Source organism: Micropterus salmoides, unplaced genomic scaffold (genome assembly GCF_014851395.1).
Source record: "Micropterus salmoides isolate LMB-PRFRI ecotype aquatic unplaced genomic scaffold, ASM1485139v1 Ms_hic_scaffold_5, whole genome shotgun sequence".
In the NCBI taxonomy this organism is placed as follows: domain Eukaryota; kingdom Metazoa; phylum Chordata; class Actinopteri; order Centrarchiformes; family Centrarchidae; genus Micropterus; species Micropterus salmoides.
Window position 1 is genome coordinate 15724301 of NW_024044237.1, and position 21469 is coordinate 15745769.

At 40.9% G+C, this 21469-nt stretch overlaps 1 protein-coding gene across 2 annotated transcripts; it reads left to right on the plus strand.

Moving 5' to 3' along the window:
• Window positions 1–260: 260 nt before the first annotated feature.
• On the plus strand, window positions 261–20489 carry ccnjl (cyclin J-like). 2 transcript variants are annotated; one of them, XM_038699781.1, is made up of 6 exons: window positions 261–798; window positions 1461–1572; window positions 5518–5728; window positions 15889–16188; window positions 16299–16458; window positions 16977–20489. In XM_038699781.1, the coding sequence occupies exons 2-6, from the start codon at window positions 1495–1497 to the stop codon at window positions 17497–17499; spliced, it is 1272 nt and encodes a 423-aa protein (XP_038555709.1). In that variant the 5' UTR covers window positions 261–798; window positions 1461–1494; the 3' UTR covers window positions 17500–20489. The 2 variants fall into 2 exon arrangements, with proteins under 2 accessions (XP_038555709.1, XP_038555708.1); XM_038699780.1 differs by having other exon boundaries at window positions 1464–1572.
• The last annotated feature ends 980 nt before the right edge of the window (window positions 20490–21469 follow it).

Sequence of the window (21469 nt, forward strand, 5' to 3'; positions counted from 1 at the left end):
CATTTTTGACTGAAGGGGGACTTTAAATTAGCCATCTCATTAGATAGATAAAATTGCTCATCTCAGGGGTTATCAATGATGGATATGAAATCATTGTATGACATTGCATGATAAAAAGTAATTGAAAGAAGAGATTGAATAATATTTTTCCTTTTTTTCATACATCTGCTTGTTACCTTCTCTAGCATGTCTTTGTTTAGCATTACCTCATAGCCTTTTCAAAAATTTTTACCTGGGTTGCTATGAGACATACCCTGGTACTTGGCAGTAATTAATCAACCAATCAAGCGTTTTCTACTATGCTAGTGAAACGTGTTTCATGCAATGTATGCTAAGCTAAATACCAAAGTGATAAAATCAATAATAACAAAATTATCACAGTAAAATACTAAAATGAAGAAAATAAGCGTGGTGTGTTTGTAGTTCTGACACTGATTTCAAGGACTACAACTCCCAGCACGGAAGAGAGACCTTCACGTCGAGCGCACGAGCCTCGTACCTCAACGGCAGCAGCTGGTGCAGCCGAGGACGTTACTTTGTTACAGCGGAGACCGGAGAGAAAACGGCCGAGCTGTGTCTCTCGGAAAAGTGTAAACATTTCGGGTGAACGGCGCGACCAAACGCCTGTTGCCGTCGTTTGTCGGCGGGAGGTGTTTCATGAACTTGTCAGCGGATTTGAACATTGCCTTTTTTGCCGAAAAAAAAGAGGTCTTTCTCAAAGTTGAGCCGAAGAGGAGTTCTCTCGTTCAGGATGTCGGACTGAGACAAAGGGGTCTGGGGGGCATTCCCGTTGGAGCGGTGAGTGGCACATGTAAAAAACACCGAGACGGAAAGTTCACCGGGTTGCTGCCATGTTGGAGAAATAAGCTGTGTTTGTGTGAAGGTGTTTAGTTTTATCCCGGCGTGTTGTTTTTGTTTTTGAACAAGGCCAGTATAACATTTCTGAGCTCGGTGGGCAGTTAACTTGTGTAGCCTCACTGTTTGGCCGCTGTCTCGTGGTGCTGACGCGATGTGAACGATAACCGGAATGCGGGTTTGTTCGTAATTTGTCGTTTGAACAACCATGTCAAAAGTGTCCTAACTAAAAGTGTGCTTTGATTCATTTGACCTGGACAGCGTGGTCGAGCGGGCATTTAATTGATCCATTTAAATTCCCGAGCAGAGAAAATGGCCTATAGCCTATGCGGGGGAAGAGACTTCTGCTGTGGGATCAGCAAGGTGTTCAAAAACTTTATCAAAAACAGCCGTAGCTGCCAGTACAAGCGCAAACCTCTAACTTATTAAATCCTAAAATCCATTTTAATGTGTAGAATAACTTTAATTCAACTCGATCCCCTCTTTCATCAGATGGGTTTCTGATCAAATATCCAGTTTGAAGTCTATTATCTAGTTATACTCGCAACTTTGAGCCCAGCATGCCACCTATTGAAGTGTTTGAACTTTGTCTTGTTTTGTCTCAGCAGGTAAATCTTGATTCTTGAAGTCCCCCCCTGGATGGGAAAGATGGAGAGGGAGCTGCATTGGTGGAAAGGACAGCTGGCTGCAGATATCCATCAATCCCTCCGCATAAAGGTGAGTGTTTCATCATTGATCACTGCTTTATTTTGATAGGAAGACGTTGCTATGTTGACAGTGTGAGCCAAACGTGCTGATTGTGCCTGACATTTACATTGGAAAAACATTGCAATCATTTAGTCTGTCTAGCTTTTTCCATCCTCCAACAACCTGGGAATAGCATGTGTTGCACTGTATAATATGATTAAAACAACAGATTATTGAGTAAAGATAAATTGGTCAGTCAATTAATCTTTATGTCAATAAAAAGCAAATTAATCAGCAACCATTTTAATTACCAATTAATTGTTAAAGTATATTTTTAGCAAGAAAATTACTGTCAGTCTTCTTAAATGTGAATATTTTCTGTTTTTTCTTTCTGTCCTAATGTAATGCATTTATTTTATTTGGGTTTTGGACAGTGGGTCAAAAACCAGACTAGGACCTTTTAGTGATTAAAATGATTAATTCAGAGGAAAAAACAGGCCTGTGCTGATATTCCACAGCAGCATATTGATATACCCCACAATGTATTGAAAGTTATAATATAATTACATGGGTCCCCTTGTCTGTTTAAACATGATCTAAATTGGATTACATGGAGGAGTTAAGGCTCATTATTTGAGAATGTCTTAATTAACCCAGAAGCCTGATCATATTTCTTCCCATGTGTCACTTTAATGGAGACATCTGTCACTTGACTGGCATCTTGGAGCTGGGATGCTGCTGCCAGCTTCACACTGAGGGAGACAAATACAGATCAGGTTTTAGATATCAGGTGCCTGAATGTGCCAGAGATTGTCTGCATATGTAGAGCGAGGACTGTAGTGTATCAGATTGTGAAACCGGATGTTTGTGAGCCTTGTAATGAGTCATTTATTTACACTTGGTTTGATTCAGGTTACTTATGGCGGACAGTGTCTGACTCAGAGTGAGCTGTCAATTTGAATGAAACTCTGAATGCATGGCTGGAAACTAAAGAGCACACCCACTGTTTCCTCATTAACCATAATAAGAGAGAGAGCGAGAGTGTGAGTCAGTCTAATGTTAGGCTTGATTGCCCTATATCAGCATTTTTGGTGAAATCCCAAACAACAGACTCACTACAATACACTTTATAATGCAGTACCTTCATTGTAAATGCTGCAAAGTTACACAAAACATATGGTAATCTGAGGAAGGCTGGAGACTTTTCATTTTTAAAGATTTAAACAGATTGGAGTTGAGTGCTGTATTTAGGCACCTGTAGTAGCCAACGTACTGTCATTTTTTGATGGTGAAACTCACCATTGGGGCAGCAGCTATCGATTGTTTTCATTATCTATTAGTCTGCCCATAAAATGTCAGAAAATAGTAGAGCTGCAATGATTATTTGATCAGTCGGGTTGAAAGAAAATTTATTGACAACTATTTTGATAATCGATTAATCATTTCAGGCATCTTTTAAGCAAAAATGTGAAAAATTTGCTTGTTTCATCCTCTTAAATTGATGAGTTGCTGCTATTCTTTGTCATTTATGATAGTAAATGAAGAGTCTTTAGGTTTTGGACTGTTGGTTGGACCAAAGAAGCAATTTGAAGACATCACTTTGGGCTCTGGAAAATTGTGATGAGCATTTTTCACAATTTCTTGACATTTTATTGACTTAATGATTGGTCAGTTAATCGTTAAAATAGTCTGCAGATTAGTCGATTATGAAAATTATCGTTAGTTGCTGCCCTAGAAAATAGTGAAAAATACCTGTTACAATTTCCCACAGCCCAAGGTGTTTTTTTTCTGTCCCTCAACAAATTAATTACCCAGTTAATCATAGGAGCGCCTACTCATCATAAAGACAATGAAAGAGTTTTGCCCAGGAAGACGATCTTTTGATTCCTCAGAGTTGTAAAGGCTTAATTTTTCTCTGCTGTGAACTTATAGCTATTCACTTCTTGTAGTGATGGAGGAAATTTTGTATTTAAGAGTCTGTAAATCGGAAAGTGCTCAGATCCTGCCAGGACCTCATCATTATTATTATTATAACGCTGAAATGCATTATATTTGATTATTCAGTTAATCAGCTGAAAGAAAATTGGGACAACAAACAGTTTTGATAATCATCTCGTTTAAGTCATTTGTAGGTCAAGTGACTCAGACATTTTGAGTCATCAAATATTTGGGATTTTTGCTAGAAAAATGATGAACGATTATTTGATTATCAACATTATTGCAGATTAATTTTCTTTCTGTCAACTAACCATTACAGCTCTCCAAAAAAGCGATCAGTAGAGTCACCTTAGACTCTGGGAAGTTGTGGTGGTTATGTTTTATTTATTTTGAATATTTTAGGGATTTAACACTTAATCTAAAAAACAATTGACAGATTAATTGAAAATAAAAATAGTTGCTTTATATTTTAATAAAAATGCTGAAAATACTTTATAGTGGTCACAAACTTTTGATGAGTGGATGTGTATATATTCAGACTTGGTTAAGCTGACGACACAGTAAAACGTGAAATGGAAAAGAATGGTGAAATCAGTATCAGAGCTGTGTGTAAAAAGGCCTTCACACAGTGTTCAGATTTCCTGCATGGCGCCTGCTCCCCCACAGTCTCCTTCAGCCTTAATGACGTTTGCTGCAGTGGTAATGCCCTGATGTGGGAGATAGTGGTGGTGTGTAGCATGTGGCAAATTATCAGACATGCAAATCAGGCAGAGGCAGCTGTGGAATCCTTAATTATGGTGCGGGTCCCCACAAAGGCACCTCTCCACCCCACACAGACCCCCCCGGAGTCCCCCCTCCAGACTCCCCCTTCATCTACCCCCATTCTCCTGCTGCCCTTGTACCCCCAGACAGACAGATGGACCAGAGGCTGAAGCACTGAGTGGAGAGAAGAGTTTGGGAAGGATTGGGTGGTACAGTTGGTTGTGGCACTGGGGGTGGAGTGGCTGTATGTGGATTTGGGAGGGGGGCTACAGCTTATTTTTGGATTCCACTGAAGTGTCAGTCTGAGCATCGTTGGTGTTTTAGTTCAGCTCAAAATAAATAGATGACGGGTTGGTACATTGTGCCCTTTGTGTTTTGCAGAGTACTGACTAGCATGTTTTGCTATGAGTTTAAATGCGGAGCTTTAAAGCCACACTGGGACTGTTTAAACCAGCCTAAGTTCATGATGTTATGATGGTCATGATGTTCCTAAACAACAGTCCTGACATGATGTAGATGATTCCTGTAATTTTCCTCCAATTGAAGGACCCCTCACAGTTTGAATTTAAGGAGATTAATCAATCCTCAATCTCTTATTAAATCCACATCAAAAGCCCTTGTTTTTAGTCAGATTCACAGAGAGCAAAAAACAAACATTTTTGATATAAGCAGCTTAAATACAGAGAAATGATGTGCTGGGAGTTTGTACATCCAGCACTAAATCTTTTTTGTCTCTTACTCTGAGGCTGAATTTGAAACGGAAGCCTTTTGCTCTCCTGTTCTCCGTAACTGATTGGGAAGATACAAGAGGCTGATTTAATGCTAATGCCCCCCGAGTATCTTCCTCCCACTTTGAAACACATGCAGCTAATTGAACATGAATAGGGGATGTGCTTGGGGTGAAAGCTAATCCTATCTACTACTCAACCTCCGCTGGAAGAACCATGCCCACCCCCCAACCACACACACACCCCACCCATTTTTCAGAGACCCCTGCAATGACCCACATTAGCTCCTGTTCTTTGCAGCGATGGTGAATTAAATGGAATTGAAATGAGGCTGAAGCATAAGAATTAATGATGGTAAATTGAGTTTTATTCTTGGTGTAAGTGTTTTAGACCCACAGCAGATCTCCTGTCAGCAGGAGACATGCATCACTATTATTATGCATATTCTTCACAGTCTCCATGTTTCTCCAGGACTTCTTCCTGTCCAGCCTGCTCCTCACACCTCCTGTCCTTTATGCCCCCACCCCCTCTTCTCTTCTCCCTCCAGGAGCTGAAGCTACCGGTCTACAGGGCCCACTCGCCGCAGATTGGCATGCGCCGATACTTTGCAGACTTGCTGGCCATCCTGAGTAATCGCTACCAGCTATGTCCTACAGCACGTCACCTAGCCGTGTACCTGCTGGATTTGTTCATGGACCACTACGATGTGGCTGTCAAGCAGCTCTATGTCATTGCCCTCTCCTGTTTGCTCCTAGCTAGTAAGTGCTCTTTCTTATACCTTCTTCCCTAAACCCATCTACATGTTTGTTTTATCTTTTAGGTTTGCTTGACAGGAACATTTATTTAAAGAACAGCTCTTCTTTTTTCTTCTTTAGACTTGATGTTTTTAAATGTATGTTTTGGAAACTGTAAAAATTTAAACTTATGGTAAATCTAGTACAGAGGTAAGGTAAAGATTAGGTTTTGTGTTTTATCTTGACAAGGATTGTCTGTAAATGCAGAAGAGCTACACTCTGAATCTTCCGTCACTGTGGTTTATGCACACGTGACAGAAGGTGAAACACTTCCTGCAACAAAAGCTAATTTGAGTTGCGCTGAAGAGACCGCGATGGTATTTTTTTCTTCAAGCTTCACTTCTCAGACTGATCTTAGAGCCTGTAATGACAGTTTACTGTAGCTGCAATGTTAAAAAAAAAAACACGGTTGCCATTGTGGTTGGATGACTGTGCCATTCTTTTAGGAGAAACTGTTGGGGATTACGCTCGTGTCTGCAGAACATTTAGTAGATCTTTAATCCTGTCTGTGATAACATGTCTGCGACTGCTGATTTAGTCCCATCCATTCAGTTTGATCGTACCAAGGTCAAAATGTCCTCTAATCAAAGGTGTAAAATGTTTTCTTTTCCTTTTTTTACTCTGTCGCTGAAGAACATGTGATTTTTGTGCAGAGGACATCCATTTTGTCTTCAGGTTAAATCTCTAGTGGCAATTTTCTCTGTGATAAGCCTATGTTTTCATATCTAAAGAATAAGGATAATGACATTCTATATTTTTCTTATTGTCATCAAATCCTATAAAAAGCAATTATAAATTGATCCTACTAATACGTATATCCTGTGTAGCCAACACGTGTTGTAGCTTATTCCTTTGTGCAATAGAGCTCAGTCGTTGTCCAAAATCTATTAAAAGCACATTAATGAGCCACACAGTTTTACCGGCTGACATATTCCTTCATTACCATGAATAAAGAGTCGATCACTCATACAGTGCCTCGCTGCTCTAAATACTCACTTAAGCACCAAATGTGTATTAATCCACAGCGTAAAATAGTCCCCAAGACACACACACACACACACACACACACACACACTATTTCGTCCTGTTAAGGAACGTTTGCTAAAAACAGTGGCCAGCTGTTTTAAGATATGACTGAGCCATTTAAAGAAAGGGAAGTTGGAAAGTAGGAATGATTCATGGGATTTGTTAACTGAAAATATATAATAACACCAGCCTTGTCCTTTTTAAATTGCTGTCTGACTGAAGACAAATTTGGTGATTGCACTGTGCAGATGTAAATCAAGTTAAAGCTTTGGATTTAAATTCCTAAGTATCTCTTCTTCCCTCGGCTAATGACTGGTTGATGTTATTCTTTGCTTGTAGTTGTGTCCTTTCTCAAGCTGTCAGTGATTCTGCAGAAGGATTTAGTGTGATAACCCGTAACCAACATGCTTCTCTACTGTGAAGTATAAAATTGTCTGTGTGTTTTTTCGTGTAAAGCAGGTGTGTAAATCAGTCTTCCCTTGCTGATGCATGGTGCAGTTTGTGTGGTAGTTAGAAGTGTCTCTGTGTCTGTCTGGTGATTAACAGACTGTGAGGTTTTCTGTACATTAATGCAGCCCTTGGCATCATGGGTAATTAGACTAATGATGTCGTCAAAGTGGGAGTCTGGAACAGGGCCCGCTCACTTGGGAGGGCTCTGTGTATGTGTGTGTGCGTAGTCGTGCGCAGGCCATCTTTTTAATCAGAGTAGTTACTGCGGTGGGATAAATTTGAATACGAGACTTGAAAGAGGTTTTTATTTAAAAGCAATCTCATGAGAATCCAAGAATAGCTTTGAGAGCTTGCTCATAGGGCTGATATAAATATTATCAAGCCAACGTGGACAGAGGTGGTTCCTCTATTCTCTAATAGATTAATCAGGTTTTATTGAATCTTTTGATTGTGGCTCTCAGTTCATCAGGCTCTCCTGCTCTCCTGCCTCTGACTCCTCCAGGACTCGAGGGAGTTTCTGCCATGATTGATGAAGGCTTGAAAGGGCTTTTGATTCAAAGTTGTCTCGGGTTTTTATCTGTCCTGAGGTGCTTTGGAATCTGGCCTAGTTATTGAACACCCTCCCCAGGTCCCACTGCCTGCCTTTGACAGGCACATAACATTGTCTTTCTTTAGGATTTTCAGCCTTACGCACTCGGTTAATTAATTGCCACCTCTTTTCTGCCTCTCAGCAGTCCCTGCTTAATCCTGTTACTCTAGTGTGTGTGTGTGTGTGTGTGTTTTTGTGAGTGCATGTGTTTGTTCGTGGATGAGCTGTTCTTTATTTGCTGGAGTAAGATTATGGTCAGTTTTTCAAACCCACAGGGCTCGAATGTTATTAACTGTTGGGCACTTATTTAGAGACTTTGCCTCATTCAAGAGAATCCAATTATTCAAAAAAAAAAAAAAAACTCCTGGGAAATTTAATGTGAATTGCTGCGAAGACTGTTTGTGTTTACCATGAATATTTCCATTATAAACCACTCCACATCCCCAATGTTAAGTTTCTATTGTGTTTTGTGCATGGGGTCCTGCAGTGATCACATCAGTCTTCCTGGCAGATCTTAGTCCCTGAAGTCAGAGCTCTGCATACTGCAGCTATTTGTTATGGTAAATGACATCATGGATGTGCCTTTGCTGCCAGCTAGAACATGAATCTTGTGGGGTTTTAATGTATTTTGCTCTTGATTATGGTTATTGGGTGATCTTGTGATCAGTGTTGTGGTTCTACAGCAAGTTATTGTTAAGTGGATTGTATCTATTTTTTCTGAACCTGATTCAGAAGGGTGTTTAAGTAAACAAAAGATCATCCTGTGAAACGCACAAGAAGCTCAGTCATACTAGCCCCTTTCATACAACCTGTTCAAGGCCAATTCTCATGAGATTGCTTTTAAATAAAAACCTCTTTCAAGTCTCATATTCAGATTTATCCCACGCAGTAACTACTCTGATTGCAAAGATGGCCTCGCTGCCTCGCCATTGTGTATATTTAAAAAAAAAAAAAAAAAAAAAAAAAAAAAGCCGTCAGGATGGGACAGGGTGTCACGCATTGATGACGTTATGTGTGTGACCCACCGCTGGGGAATTTAACCATTTCACGCATAGTGGTCACTACAGTGGACAGCTATTCAATTTACTTGAATGGGCAGAGGTTCTGATAGTCTAGCTGCATATCAGCCACTACAGTGGACGCTAGTGTGTCATGCCATACACTGCTACCCTCTGGTAAGCCGTTGTAAGTGCAACTTAAATTCATCAAAACCAAGACGGCCGACTGATGATCGGAAACGCTGTGCAGCTCAGGTATATCTTGACGTTCCTCCAACTATAGGAGAACCCTGCAGGTAAATAAAATTTGGTAACATCTAGTAATAACTAAGGAATAATACAATTGTTAAACTGCCAGAAATGGGTGGATCCCCAAATGCTAGCAGCATTGATAGTGGAGCTGAGGAGTCAGAAGTAAGGCTTAGCGTTTTTGCATTGCATTAAACGCCATTAGATATGTTAAAATATGTGACCACATTAGTTTAACAGCCTTAAAAACATAGTATTCACATACTCTATAATTTTATTCATTGGTTTGTAAAATAAATATTTCTTCAGTTAAAATCTTATGCACATGCTGTCCACCTTAGTGGACATGTAAGAAACTCCTTGAAAAATGTGTGTTTAAAAAATATTTAATTCTATTTTATTTTGCATGCCTAAAGAGCAATAAGAACACATAGGAAAAAAAATCCTGACTGAGGCTGTCATAATTCATGCATGAAGGCAAAGCCGCTAGCAGCAGTTAGCAACTCAAAGAAGAAGTTCGCACAAACACATTGCTCGCACAAATCTTCCATTGTTCGCATCATGTTGTATATGATCACATTTGCAGTGTGGCATAAATGTGCACGGCTAGCAAAAGCACCTCAGAACTCATGTAGGTTAGACGCCAACGCTGTTGTGTTACTGTCACACTGGAGCAGAATAATGCTGGCGTTGTTTGATTCAGTGTAAAAAAAAAAGCAATGCCAAAATGAAGATGGGTCTTCTTTACAGCAGTATTGTGGGATGTCTGTTTAAAAAAGAGCCATTGACTTCACACTGCACTTACGCAGGCCTCTGAGCCCGGGGGTTGGGAGGAACTGTGTGCCGAGGGGCACCTGCCATATGCTCTCTGAGTCAGGCCTCAAACAAAAGCCCGTCAATGCAAGCAGGACAGCCAGCCAGACCCTTCCCAGAGAGGGGGAGGGGAGCCAAGACTGAGGGGTGGCAGTTGTGTGTGCAGGCGTGTGTTTGTGTGTGCGTGTATGTGTTTTTGCTACATGGGATCATTGTGATCACTGTGGCAGCCTGTGGATAAACCTATGGATTTCTATTCTTGTCATCATCTAAGATACACAGTTAAGTCTAATCCATTAGAGAATTTCCTGTTGAAAGTGCACTGTTTTACTGCCACATGACCATTTTACTGACTGGGCTCTGGTGGTGTCCTTTTGCCTTTGGCTACTGTCTCTGTTTCCTCTTCATTCTCTCACCTTGTCAGGGACAGGCAGAGCGAGCCAGTCCTGGGACAGGGCAGCCAGTAAAAGCAGCCCCACATCCCTGGGGGGTTGGGAAACGAGTAGAGCGGCACTTCAAAGGCAGGTCGGCTGCTGATGTTAAACAGAGTAGAAAGGGAGGTAGAGGTTGTGGCCTGCAAAATGGGACATGTTAGAACTGAACCACCCAGCAGGGTGCCCTGAAATGTAGATTAATAGGGAACCCACTTCCCCCTTTCAGAGGTTTGACAATAATTCTGATGGAGCTGTTGTTGTGTGGGGCTGTCCTTAATTAAAGACATTATGTAAAGATGTACAGATGGGTTTGGAAAATATTTATATTATCAGATGCTCCCAAAGCACCAATTCACTTTTTTGTTTATATGAGAGAGCTTGTGTAGTGCAAATGTTAGACTTTAATCATATTTCATGTTTTGTTATAATGCCTGAGGCCGTTTGTCCACACACTCCCCGTGTCAGCCCTCATCACCCATACGACAAGGCGCTTTGCACCATCAGTTGATGGGTCCCCCAAAACTGGACACACACACACACACACACACACACACACACACACACACACACACAAGGCTGGGTTTCTAGAATTCTCCTTGGTCACCCAGGCATTAGCATCAGGGGTCAAGGGTCGGCCCAGGCCTACATTGTGAGAGCTGCTGGGGCCAGGGGTGGCAACACTGAGATTCTGTGATGGAGCAGTGACCAATTTCACACTCCCAGTGAAAGATGAACCAGCAAATAAAAGGAGTTTAAAGAGCAGAGGAAATTCCTCCATGGCTGTCAAATCCAGGATGAAGAGAAAGAAAAGAAAATGAAGATTGGCCTTAAATCTTTATTGGCAAGACATTATCAATAATTATGATAAACAGTTTCCAGCTTAATTTCTAGCTCCACTACAATGTACCAGATTTGAGTCTTGTATAATGTCAGGTTTCCCCAAGATGTGTCATTTGTATTTTTTTTTACTATTACTATTCACTGGTCACGTGTTCGGGGCACTTTTATACCACATTCCTTCGTTATAGTCTTTTCACTTGCTATTTTAACCTAATATATTGTCAAATTTTCAGAGAAATTAGAGATAATGGACCATTCAACAAATCTGATGTCTATTTAACTGCTTGCCTTTTTTTAAATGATTATTTGGGCAGTTAAAAGCATAAAAATGATTTCAGTCACTTTGCATTACTTTTAGAGGAACTATTTTGAGCACTGATGGAAATGGAATAGAATTGAGACATCTGCTAAATGAAAAGCAGCAGAAACAGAGGCCTTTATCTCTATGTGAGAATACAGCTCTCAGGTTTCCTAACAGCCCCTATCACCCGAAACCGTCCCCACCCCCACCCCCACCCAAAACAGCACACCTGTGAGGAGGCCCTGCATCCTGGCCTTACCTCTCTCTAACCCCTGACCTTTAACTCCTCCCTGTTTACTTGAACTTTTCTCATCATCACCGTCACCTGCGGGTGCTGTGATAAAGGATAGATGGAATGAAAAGGAAGTCTGTCTTTTTTTTTGGTCATCAGTGTGTCTCTTCGCTGCTCGCTGACTTAAGATAGGATCATTTAGCTACCTGCATTCCAGGTAGGCTGAACTCACAGGAGAGGAATGCACCGTCTCTCTCAGGCCACATCTACACTGAAGACCGTAAAACCATACAAGGGGCTGCTTTGGTGTTGCTTACGGGGTTTCAGTGAGAGGATGACAAATACAAATCAGGAAGTCCAGTTTAATGGCTGATTCACAGAATGGGTGTTTATATTAGGATTGTACAATTTCAAATGGGCAATTGCCACATTACTACAAGGTGCTCACTACACACTGGTGTGTGCATGTTTTTAATTGACCAGTGCAATGTGTTTGTGGATTGGGCTTGGTAGTGAACCCAAGTACTTTTTGAAAAACAACTGAATGTGTCTGAAACATGAATTATCAAAAAAGATCATGAATATAAGAAGAGATTTCCTTCTTGCTCAAATACTTGATCTTGTTTACATATTCATGGATCTATTTCCTGATCTAAGTTATAACTCAGCCAATATTAGCTTGAGGTTAAGCAAATATCTTGTATGTCTGTTTTGTAATGAGACATTAAACATACATTCTTTGATACAATTGGCATATTTTAAATAGGGAGACAGAGACCTGTAGAAAAACATGTTTCTGTTCCTCAAATATCCTCCTGCTATAGGTGACGAAACTCATATAAGCACTAGAGCTGTAACAATTAGTGCATCTAAAGAAAATTATTCGGCAGCAATTGTGATGATCGATGAACCTTTCCAGTCATTTTTTTTTAAAGAAAAAATGTCAAAATGTATTGTTTCCAGCTTCTCAAATGTAAGTATTTGCTGGTTTTCTCAGTCCTCTACTACAATTAATCAACCAAAAAAAGTAATTGACAGATCAGTGCATAATGTAAATAAAAGTTAGCTGCACCTAATTAGCACTTTAATGTAACAAAGGAAACCTGGCCCCGTTGCTTGATGTTGGATTGTGCTACAGATAAAGTAGAACCATGATCAACCTTTTTCGCCCTACTACCCCGTGGGGTTTTTCTTTTTGTTGGAGCTTTCTGTGGTTGCACCCCTGCTGTGCCAACTCCTTGAAATGAATGAGATCACTGCTTTGTCATACAGGGTGTATTACACACAGGAGTCAGTTCTTTTTACAGTAAATCAAACCGGTTTGTGGCTCTAATCATACTGTACTTCTGTAGGTCTCTCTGAAGTTGTTTCGTTTCTAGTTTTCAAGGGTTTTGGGCATCCCGTGTGTCCCATGTGCCCGGCACCCGCAGTAGTAAACCAGAGGAGTAATCACAGAGCACAATGAGAAGATTGACTTCCGCTGTGTCTTTCTTAAGATCAAAGAGGCTGGAGCTGTGTGGAGATTGGGGGGCATTGATGGCTTTTTATGGCAGCGTCTGTGTGGACATAGCAGTCTGGCAGCAGAGCCCTGATCCAGAGGATATGAGGGTGAGAGAATGGGGCAAGTGTGGACTGGGCTGTGGAACGAGCACTGGTGGCTGTAAACAGCCCTGTTTCACAGTGCTTCCTGTTCTGGTGGAGAGATGCCATTATTGCCTCTCTACTAATTACCCGTGTGGCCTGTTGAGCTGCAGATCCCCCACACCCCTGCCTTAATCCCACCCCCACCCCCACCCCCCAGCTTAATGGTAGATCACAACATCAGTGGTAAAACTTGCACTGTGTAGGAAGACGCCCAGCTCCCTGAGACGTGAGCATAAAGAGGTTAATGAGGTCCATGAAAGACAACCAGGACCTGTGTCACTACAGACAATTGTTATACACTTCTAACTGCAGCTCAGAAAAGTCAATAAAGCCCCTGTTTTATGTATGCTATGTTTGGTTGCCATGGTTTTAGATTAGAGGGCAAGATTTACCACAACAGAAGGGTTGTTGTAATTTCCAGCAGAATTCATATTCTGACAAAGCTGAGACATTTAATTTAATATTCCTGGTCAGTGGATTTAACACAAAGTGATTGTGCAAAAGCGATGGAATGGCACTTTGTCAGCAGTGTGTGATTGTTGGTGTGTTCAAATGAATTGTGACGGCCCAAATGTACTGCTGCAAATGTATGTTTGTAATAATTTTGAGAATTAGTTCTTTTTTTTGTACTTGGACAAAGATGCTAAACATACTTCATACATTCCACAGATGTGGTCAATGAAGAATAATTCTCTGTACGGCTAGACAAATCCTAGAGCTGGATAAATCAGTCAGTATATTGCTCAATATTAGCTTATTTGCAGATATATTGTTGCACAAGTTATCCAGTTAAATAACAAGAAGTTGCAGAACAGAAATGCCAAAGAAATATTTCAGGCATTTAGAAGATGTTGCCATTACATAGACTGATAAGCTTGTTTTTCAACTGTAAAGTGTTCCACTCAGTACATATCAGTAAAAGAAAAGGGATATTTATCAAAGGCAATGCTTTACTTTAAGTCCTCCTGTTTACCATTTATGAACCGTATATTAATAAATGGTTTATAACGAACTATAATGTAGTTGTTAGCAGATAACAGAAGATAACATTTTAAAGTGATTATTAATGTACAGTATTTCTCAGCAATTATACCTTCTCCTATGGAGAAATTAAATACATTAAAAAACACTTAGTCTGCTTACAGCTACATTTTGTTTTAATGAACCATTTATTAAATGTTTTAAAGTTATGGCATTAAGCAACAGTATAAACTGTGTATAATAGTGTGCTATATTTCATTATTGTGTTTGCAAATGTTAAGATCAGCCTAAAAAATCCAGTAACAGCTGAGCTTTATTTTTAGCTTCCGTTTCATTATACGTCTTCAGCGTGTCCCCACATCTTCCTGTGTAGCTAAGGCACATGCTTTAGAGGGAAGTCTGTATAAGAGAAACCTGACACCTCCCTCATTCTTGAAGTTTGAGCAGAGGAGGCCTGTTGGACCCTTCGATTAAAGGCAGAATCGCCTCTCTTCATTGGTCACATGGACCCCTGAGGCCTTGGGGCTGTTGCCATGGAAAAGGGGATGTCTTAGAATAGGGAGGGGGCTCGCCATAATGGCACTGCTGTAATGTCTGTGAGAATTTGGAGTGTGTGAGAGGGACAGAAATATTAGGGATCGAGCTTTAACTGGCGTTTTCATAGAAAGTGTTGGGCTTGTATAATCCACAGTAAGTGCCCCACAGATGTTCAGTAATAGTCAGCGTAATTGCAAATGCTTAGCAGGCACTTGTTAGGTTTTGTGGAAGCCGGAGTAAGGCTCTTTAGGGCTGACCATAAACCTGCTCCACGTGTTCATTGTGTTACTGAGAGAAAGGAATTAATAAACTAAACGTTCTTTAGCGAAGATTTTAAAACTAGTAAAATTAAAATCCACAAGTAGTTGTCTTAATTAGCTTATTGATGTAATTGTAAAAATGATAGTGTGTCCTCTGTGGTTATGATTTCCTAAAAGCATCTTTTTGGGGGGATTAATCCATTAATTGTATAGTCTATAAAATGTCAAATAGTGAAAAATAACAGGTTCAAATTCCTTCCTTCCTTTTAAAAAGTATTCATTTTTTTTAAAGATCTAAAACAGCAAATTCTCACATTTGAGGAGCTGGACTGTCATTTTTGCTTGGTAATGGAAATGATTAATTTCTCATCAAATTTGTTGCAGTTTAAATTTTCTGTTGGTTAATTAATCTATTAATGAACTAATTGTTTAAGTTCAATAAAAAAAAACACTTAATGGGGTAATGTGTTTATACATTATTGTGAAAATAAAAATGCATTACTCTAACAAACACTGTTAGTCATGTTCAGCTGTAATGTCACATTTTTAAAAAAGTATCTTGGTAAAATCTTGTAAGTACAGTACAGAGAAAGTCTTGGTAGATATAAATATAAACTTTCATAGGAATTCAACTGTTTATGATGCACACAAATGCTTCGTGTACGGGTAGTCTGTCTTTATGAGTTGATCCATGTTTTCACTTCAGATGTGGCTGTGGAGTATCAACAGTGTTCAGTAACCCCTCTCTGCAACTCTTCCTTTCTTTCCAGGTAAATTTGAGGAGAAGGAGGACCGGGTTCCCAAACTGGAGCAGCTGAACTCTCTGGGCTTTATGTGCAGCCTGAACCTGGTTCTCAACAAGAAGGATCTGATCAAAATGGAGCTTCTGCTGCTTGAGACCTTTGGCTGGAATCTGTGCATGCCCACACCGGCCCACTTTATCGACTACTACCTCCATGCCTCGGTGCAGGAGGGCGACCTGTACAACGGCTGGCCCCTCTCCTCCCTCTCTAAGACCAAGGCTTTCATGGACAAATACACTCACTACTTTCTGGAAGTCTCACTGCAAGGTGGGTTAAGAGGAGGAAGGAGAACTGGACTTTGGTGTAAGATGTGAATTTATTATCTTTTTCCGTTTGATCAAAGAATTTATGAAACTCTTGTCTCTTGGTTCTTCCAGACCACGCCTTTCTGAGTTTCCGACCATCCCAGGTGGCTGCTGCGTGTGTGGCAGCATCTCGTATTTGCCTTCAGATTTCCCCAAGCTGGACGACTCCTCTGCATCTACTAACGGGCTACACCTGGGACCACCTCACCCAGTGCATTGAACTCATGTTGCTGTAAGGGACATACACAACACAACACAACACACACTCAAATAGAGAAAAAAGGTCAAACAGAAAGCCAGGCTCTTGAAGTTTAGTTGGCAACTCAAGGTAGATGATGTTAAGGCCCCTATCTCTATATTTTTTGTTGCCATGGTTTAGGATTATAAGATGCCAGTTGCTTTAACCAGTAGAGACTTTAAATGTTTTGTGTATCATCTGACAAAGCCATCTGATAATCCTAACTGATTGCCTCAGTGCTGTGTAGTTTAATAGCTGTACTTAAGTTGCACATGTATTGGTCAGCGGGCGACTGTGTGTTTATTTGTGTGCGTCTGTGTAATTGTTAACACATGTTCACACTTATTGTGTGGTAGTAAGAGCAGTTAGTACAGACTGATCTCCTCGTCAGTGGGTTTATCTGAGCCGCCATTTTTTTCCCTGGCTAGATGTTTTAGTCAGGTACGCACACACTTTGCGCTCTCCTTGCAATGCAAGGATGATGTATCTTTCATCTTTTTTTCTTTCCACAGTGCTCATGACAATGACGTAAAGGAGGCCAACAAGGCCAAATCCACTCCTCCTCACCGACCCTCCTCTCTGCAGGCTCAGCCCCAGTCCTCTCACCTCTCTCCGATGTCGGCCATCCAGAGACCAGCCTCTTCCTCCTCCTCATCCTCCTCCACACCACAGCTGCTCTTTCAGCCAGACGTCTTCCCACACCTTTCCCACCATTCCCCGTCCCTTTCCCAGCTGCATGTGCTAGCTGACTCCCAGGCTTTGGGGTCTGTAGTCAACATGTCTCAGGACTTCCTTCAGAGCCACAGGATGGGTCTCCTAACTGGGGCTCCTTCCATTACTCCTGTGGCTGGGTTCCCCTCCTACCCAAGCCTGACCTCTGGTCTCGAGCCAGGGGCTCGTGCACTGCCGCTCCAGGGCCCCATTTCTATGCAGATGGCCCTTGCTGGAGAGCCGCGTCACTGTCTGAGTATGGCCTACAGCGGGGGCTACCTGGGGGCTCATCACACGTTCACAGCGGGCTGCTTTGACAGGTGACGCCAGGAGACGGAGAGGGAACACAAACCCCTGCGGGAGTGCAGTGCTATGCTTCCGTCCCAAATTCCTACCCCAAAATATCCTTTTGCAGACCTCCTCTCTCTCTCCGTCAGCTCCACAACACCTTCAGCTTGTCCAACTGCTCCGTCACACTTGCAGAGACGCCTCAAACGCAAGCAGAGGTGCAAAGGCAAGACAGACCCGGTGGAAGTCATCACACTAACGTGACAAATGCTTCACAGACTCTTATAAAATACTGAGGCATTGCAAAAAATGTTACTGCCATATTCTGAACTGGTTTTATAAATCTGTGTTATTGTGAGACTGTCATCACTGTGAATGAGATGAAAGCAGCTGTGTGATCTAACACCCACCTCATTCAGTGCCTGTTCTCAGTTGTGTGATAGCTAAGCCAATTTTAGAAGCGCACATAACACAAAATATCTGTGATAAGGATATCTTGCTGCTTGACATAATTTGTTCTTATTCCTAATTACAAAAATTTGTATTCATTTTAGGGAGGACAAATTCGCTGGTATTATTTCTTGAGCCATTTCAGAGAAGTAGATGGAGAAGTAGAGGCTTGTCGCTGCCTTGGCAGGAAACTAAGAGGCTGTGCTTGTAATTTTCAGTTGTCTCCTGAATGTCAGCGAACATTGAACTTACTCCTGTAGTCTCTGTTGGAGTTGAAGGGCCCCTCTGGGAATTCCTCACCACATAAGCCCTCAGAGAGGATGAAGAATTCCTTGTTTAGAGCACAGCAGGTGAAGTCCACAGCTCGAACATGCCTGCAGTGTATTTTTCTTTTCTTTTTTTTCTTTCCACCTCTCGTGTCCCTTCATCCCTTCATCTCTTCTCTCCCACCTCCAAAGTCGAGCCTTGTGGCAGAGCCGTTATACACCCAGGTGAAAATGTGGCTGTCTGGCAGCTGAAGGCTTTTGTCACATTAAAGTTTTAATTTCAGTGTTTCCGGGCACCACTCAAAGAATTGAACACAAACTGACGTGACTGGACCAGCATGGTGAAGGAGACATGGGCGTTGGTTGTGTGTTGTACATATGAATTGCTGCTGCCTTCTTATGAACTGTTGGTTCTGTGTCTGTGTTAATGACTCCAATGTTTACATGAACCACTGAGTATCAGGGACTTGAACAAGATTACTTGAATATGATGCCATTGAAACATGCCATAGCTTTTATTTATGACTTTTTTTCCTTTTATTTGAATTTCATTTTTGTTTGATATAATGTAGATTTTTATACCAGTTTAGAAAAACACCATGGATTAATTATAGTGTTCTTTGTACTTGTTGAAACTGTGTATTCATGCTCAGGTTTCAAGGCTGAAGCTAGCAGCCTTCCCATTTTTCCTGTGCTAATATGCTTTAAAGTGGATGCTAATGCAGCATCTGCGGGGGATGGAATATTCCCTTTCTTCATCACTGGACCATGCTCTGCTTATAAGTCAGTTACTAAATGCATGAAACAAGGCTGTTTGCATCGTAGTGGAACAACCTCGTGGTCACTGGTTTCACACACACACATCTGTAGTCAGTCGCCGCTAATTGCTTCCCAGCTTTCTAAAAGCTGCAATGCCCAATCTTCCACTTCCTGTTAAAGCATAAATACATCCAGATTCCCAGTGTTTGCCTCAAGGGTTACCATAGTGATACCTTAAATGGCCACGGACCCAAAGTTCGGGATGTTGTTGACTGAATTAGGGCTGCATCTAACGATGATTTTCATTACTGAATAATGAGTCTGTTATTTTCTCATTTAATCGTTTTGACAGACAGAAAATAGTGAAGAATGTCAGTTCTAATTTCCGACAGCTAAAAATGAAATATTCAAATTGACCGGAAGTCCACAACCCAAAGATATTCAGCTCACTACCATTTATGAAAGGAGAGAAGCATCACATTTCGAGAAGCTGGAACCAGAGAATTGGGGACGTTTTTGCTTGTAAAAATAATTTTGTCGATCAACTGATCATTAGGTCCACCAGTTGTTCCAGCTGTACTATGGACCCCAACTTCTGAGATGATGTGGGCTGAATTGAAACCAATAGCTGCTCAGTGTTGTGGAAAATTGTGAAGGAAATGATTAATAATCTCGATTTGCGTGTAGTTTGAAAGTTTTGACTTACCACTTGAGACTGTTCTGCTGTGGACTTTTGACATGTTACCACGTTGTGCCTTGTCCCTCAGCAAGTTGCCTTGCTTGAACTGTGAACCCTCATAGTCAGACATGTGCATTTCTAAGATAACACTACATGAAGCCTTGTGAAAACTGCAACACAGACTCGTGAATCCCCAAACCTGTTACAGATAGACCTGTTTGTTTTCCTTTTCAGTGATCCTATGCTTTTGTTTTAACTTTTTATGTACAGGTATGTTACATTTTACTTTACATTCCCTTTCAGTGTATTTTAGTAAAAGCTTTTAGTGATTCTCCTGATGAATGCTGTTGGTGTGAACTACATTTTCTTGTTTGTTTTTTTTTTAGTTCAGTCTTTTCCTCATAATTCATGAGCAACTTCTCACTGAGGTGTCAAAGGTGCAATATATTGTTTTTCTGTTGAAACTGACCACAGCCATCACTGTCTCGTGTACACACCACTGGTTCATCTTTTGTAACTTATTTGATAATTGTGTGATTTGACTTGCTGTAGCTTGATCTCCTCCAGAGGGCAGTGGGCTCTGAACACAATGAATCTGTTGCATATTGCAGCCACTTCCTTTGAGTGATGGATATTACTGTATGCTTTGGTCTTTTAGCTAGAGGTTTACCACACATTTATCCCTCCTGTGAAAGGTGCCGATGTCATTCAACACTTTTCTAATGTGATAGTAACAAAATGACACCACAAACATCCAGTTTATATTTTTGTATTATTTTGTACCGATTTGTCGTCTTGGTTTATGTGACACTGAACGATAGAAGGAATTCTTTTATCATAATGTGCCATGGAAAAATAAACTCTGAACTGAGGTTCTGAGGGTGTGTTTCTTCTGAGGAAGCATGACTGACGTTCCTGCAGCTTTTAGGGAAATGATGGTTTCCACTGTACTGCTCCAGTTGGTTCAGAGGGAAGACAATGCAGCAGCTCCAGTGATACACCCAGCAGGATTTACACACAGTCCTCCAGCTGTGACCACATGCTGCCAGTGCAGCACATCATCCATTAAAACATTGCGCTACTAATCCAAACTAAAGCCAGTGGTAGACTGTAACTAAGTATGTTTACTCAAGAACTGTACTTAAATACAATTATATGGTATTTGTGTTCATAATAACTTGAGTATTTTCGTTGTCTTCTTTTTTTACTTCACTACATTTCAAAGAAAATCAGCTTTTTACTCCACTACATTTCTTATTTTTATCCTATAAAATGTGATGCATTTCTCCAGATGAAACGGTATATAAGGGTGTACATACATAATAAAAATAAATAAACTCCGACATGGGTTGTTTTGCTGCAAAATTAGTACTTTTACTCTTTATACTTGATTCATGCCATATACACTTGTACTGGAATATTTTTACAGGGTAGACTTGCTACTTTTACTCAAGTAAAGGATGCGCATACTTTACCCACCACTGACTAAAGCACACATTGTATTCGAAAAGCAAATCATTTAATCTGACATTCGCGCACTCATGACCATTGGTGGAATAGTATGTCCATGAGCAGTTTTCCGACTGCAGACAAAGTTATTATTCAGCATTTGAGAAAGGAGTTCAGCTTCTTAATTCCACCTCCACAGCCCAGTCAGAGCTTTCTATGTTTTATGGCATTTTGATATGTAGAAATCTATTCAGCGATGGGACGCTCTCTCACACGATATTATTCTTCTATATAATGCTTGCAAATTGACCATCCTTCTCGTTTTGGACACACTGCAGTCGACTGCAGTTTCTGAGCCTTGGCTCTGTTCTCTCAAGCACAGTAGAATGTTTATTTTATTATG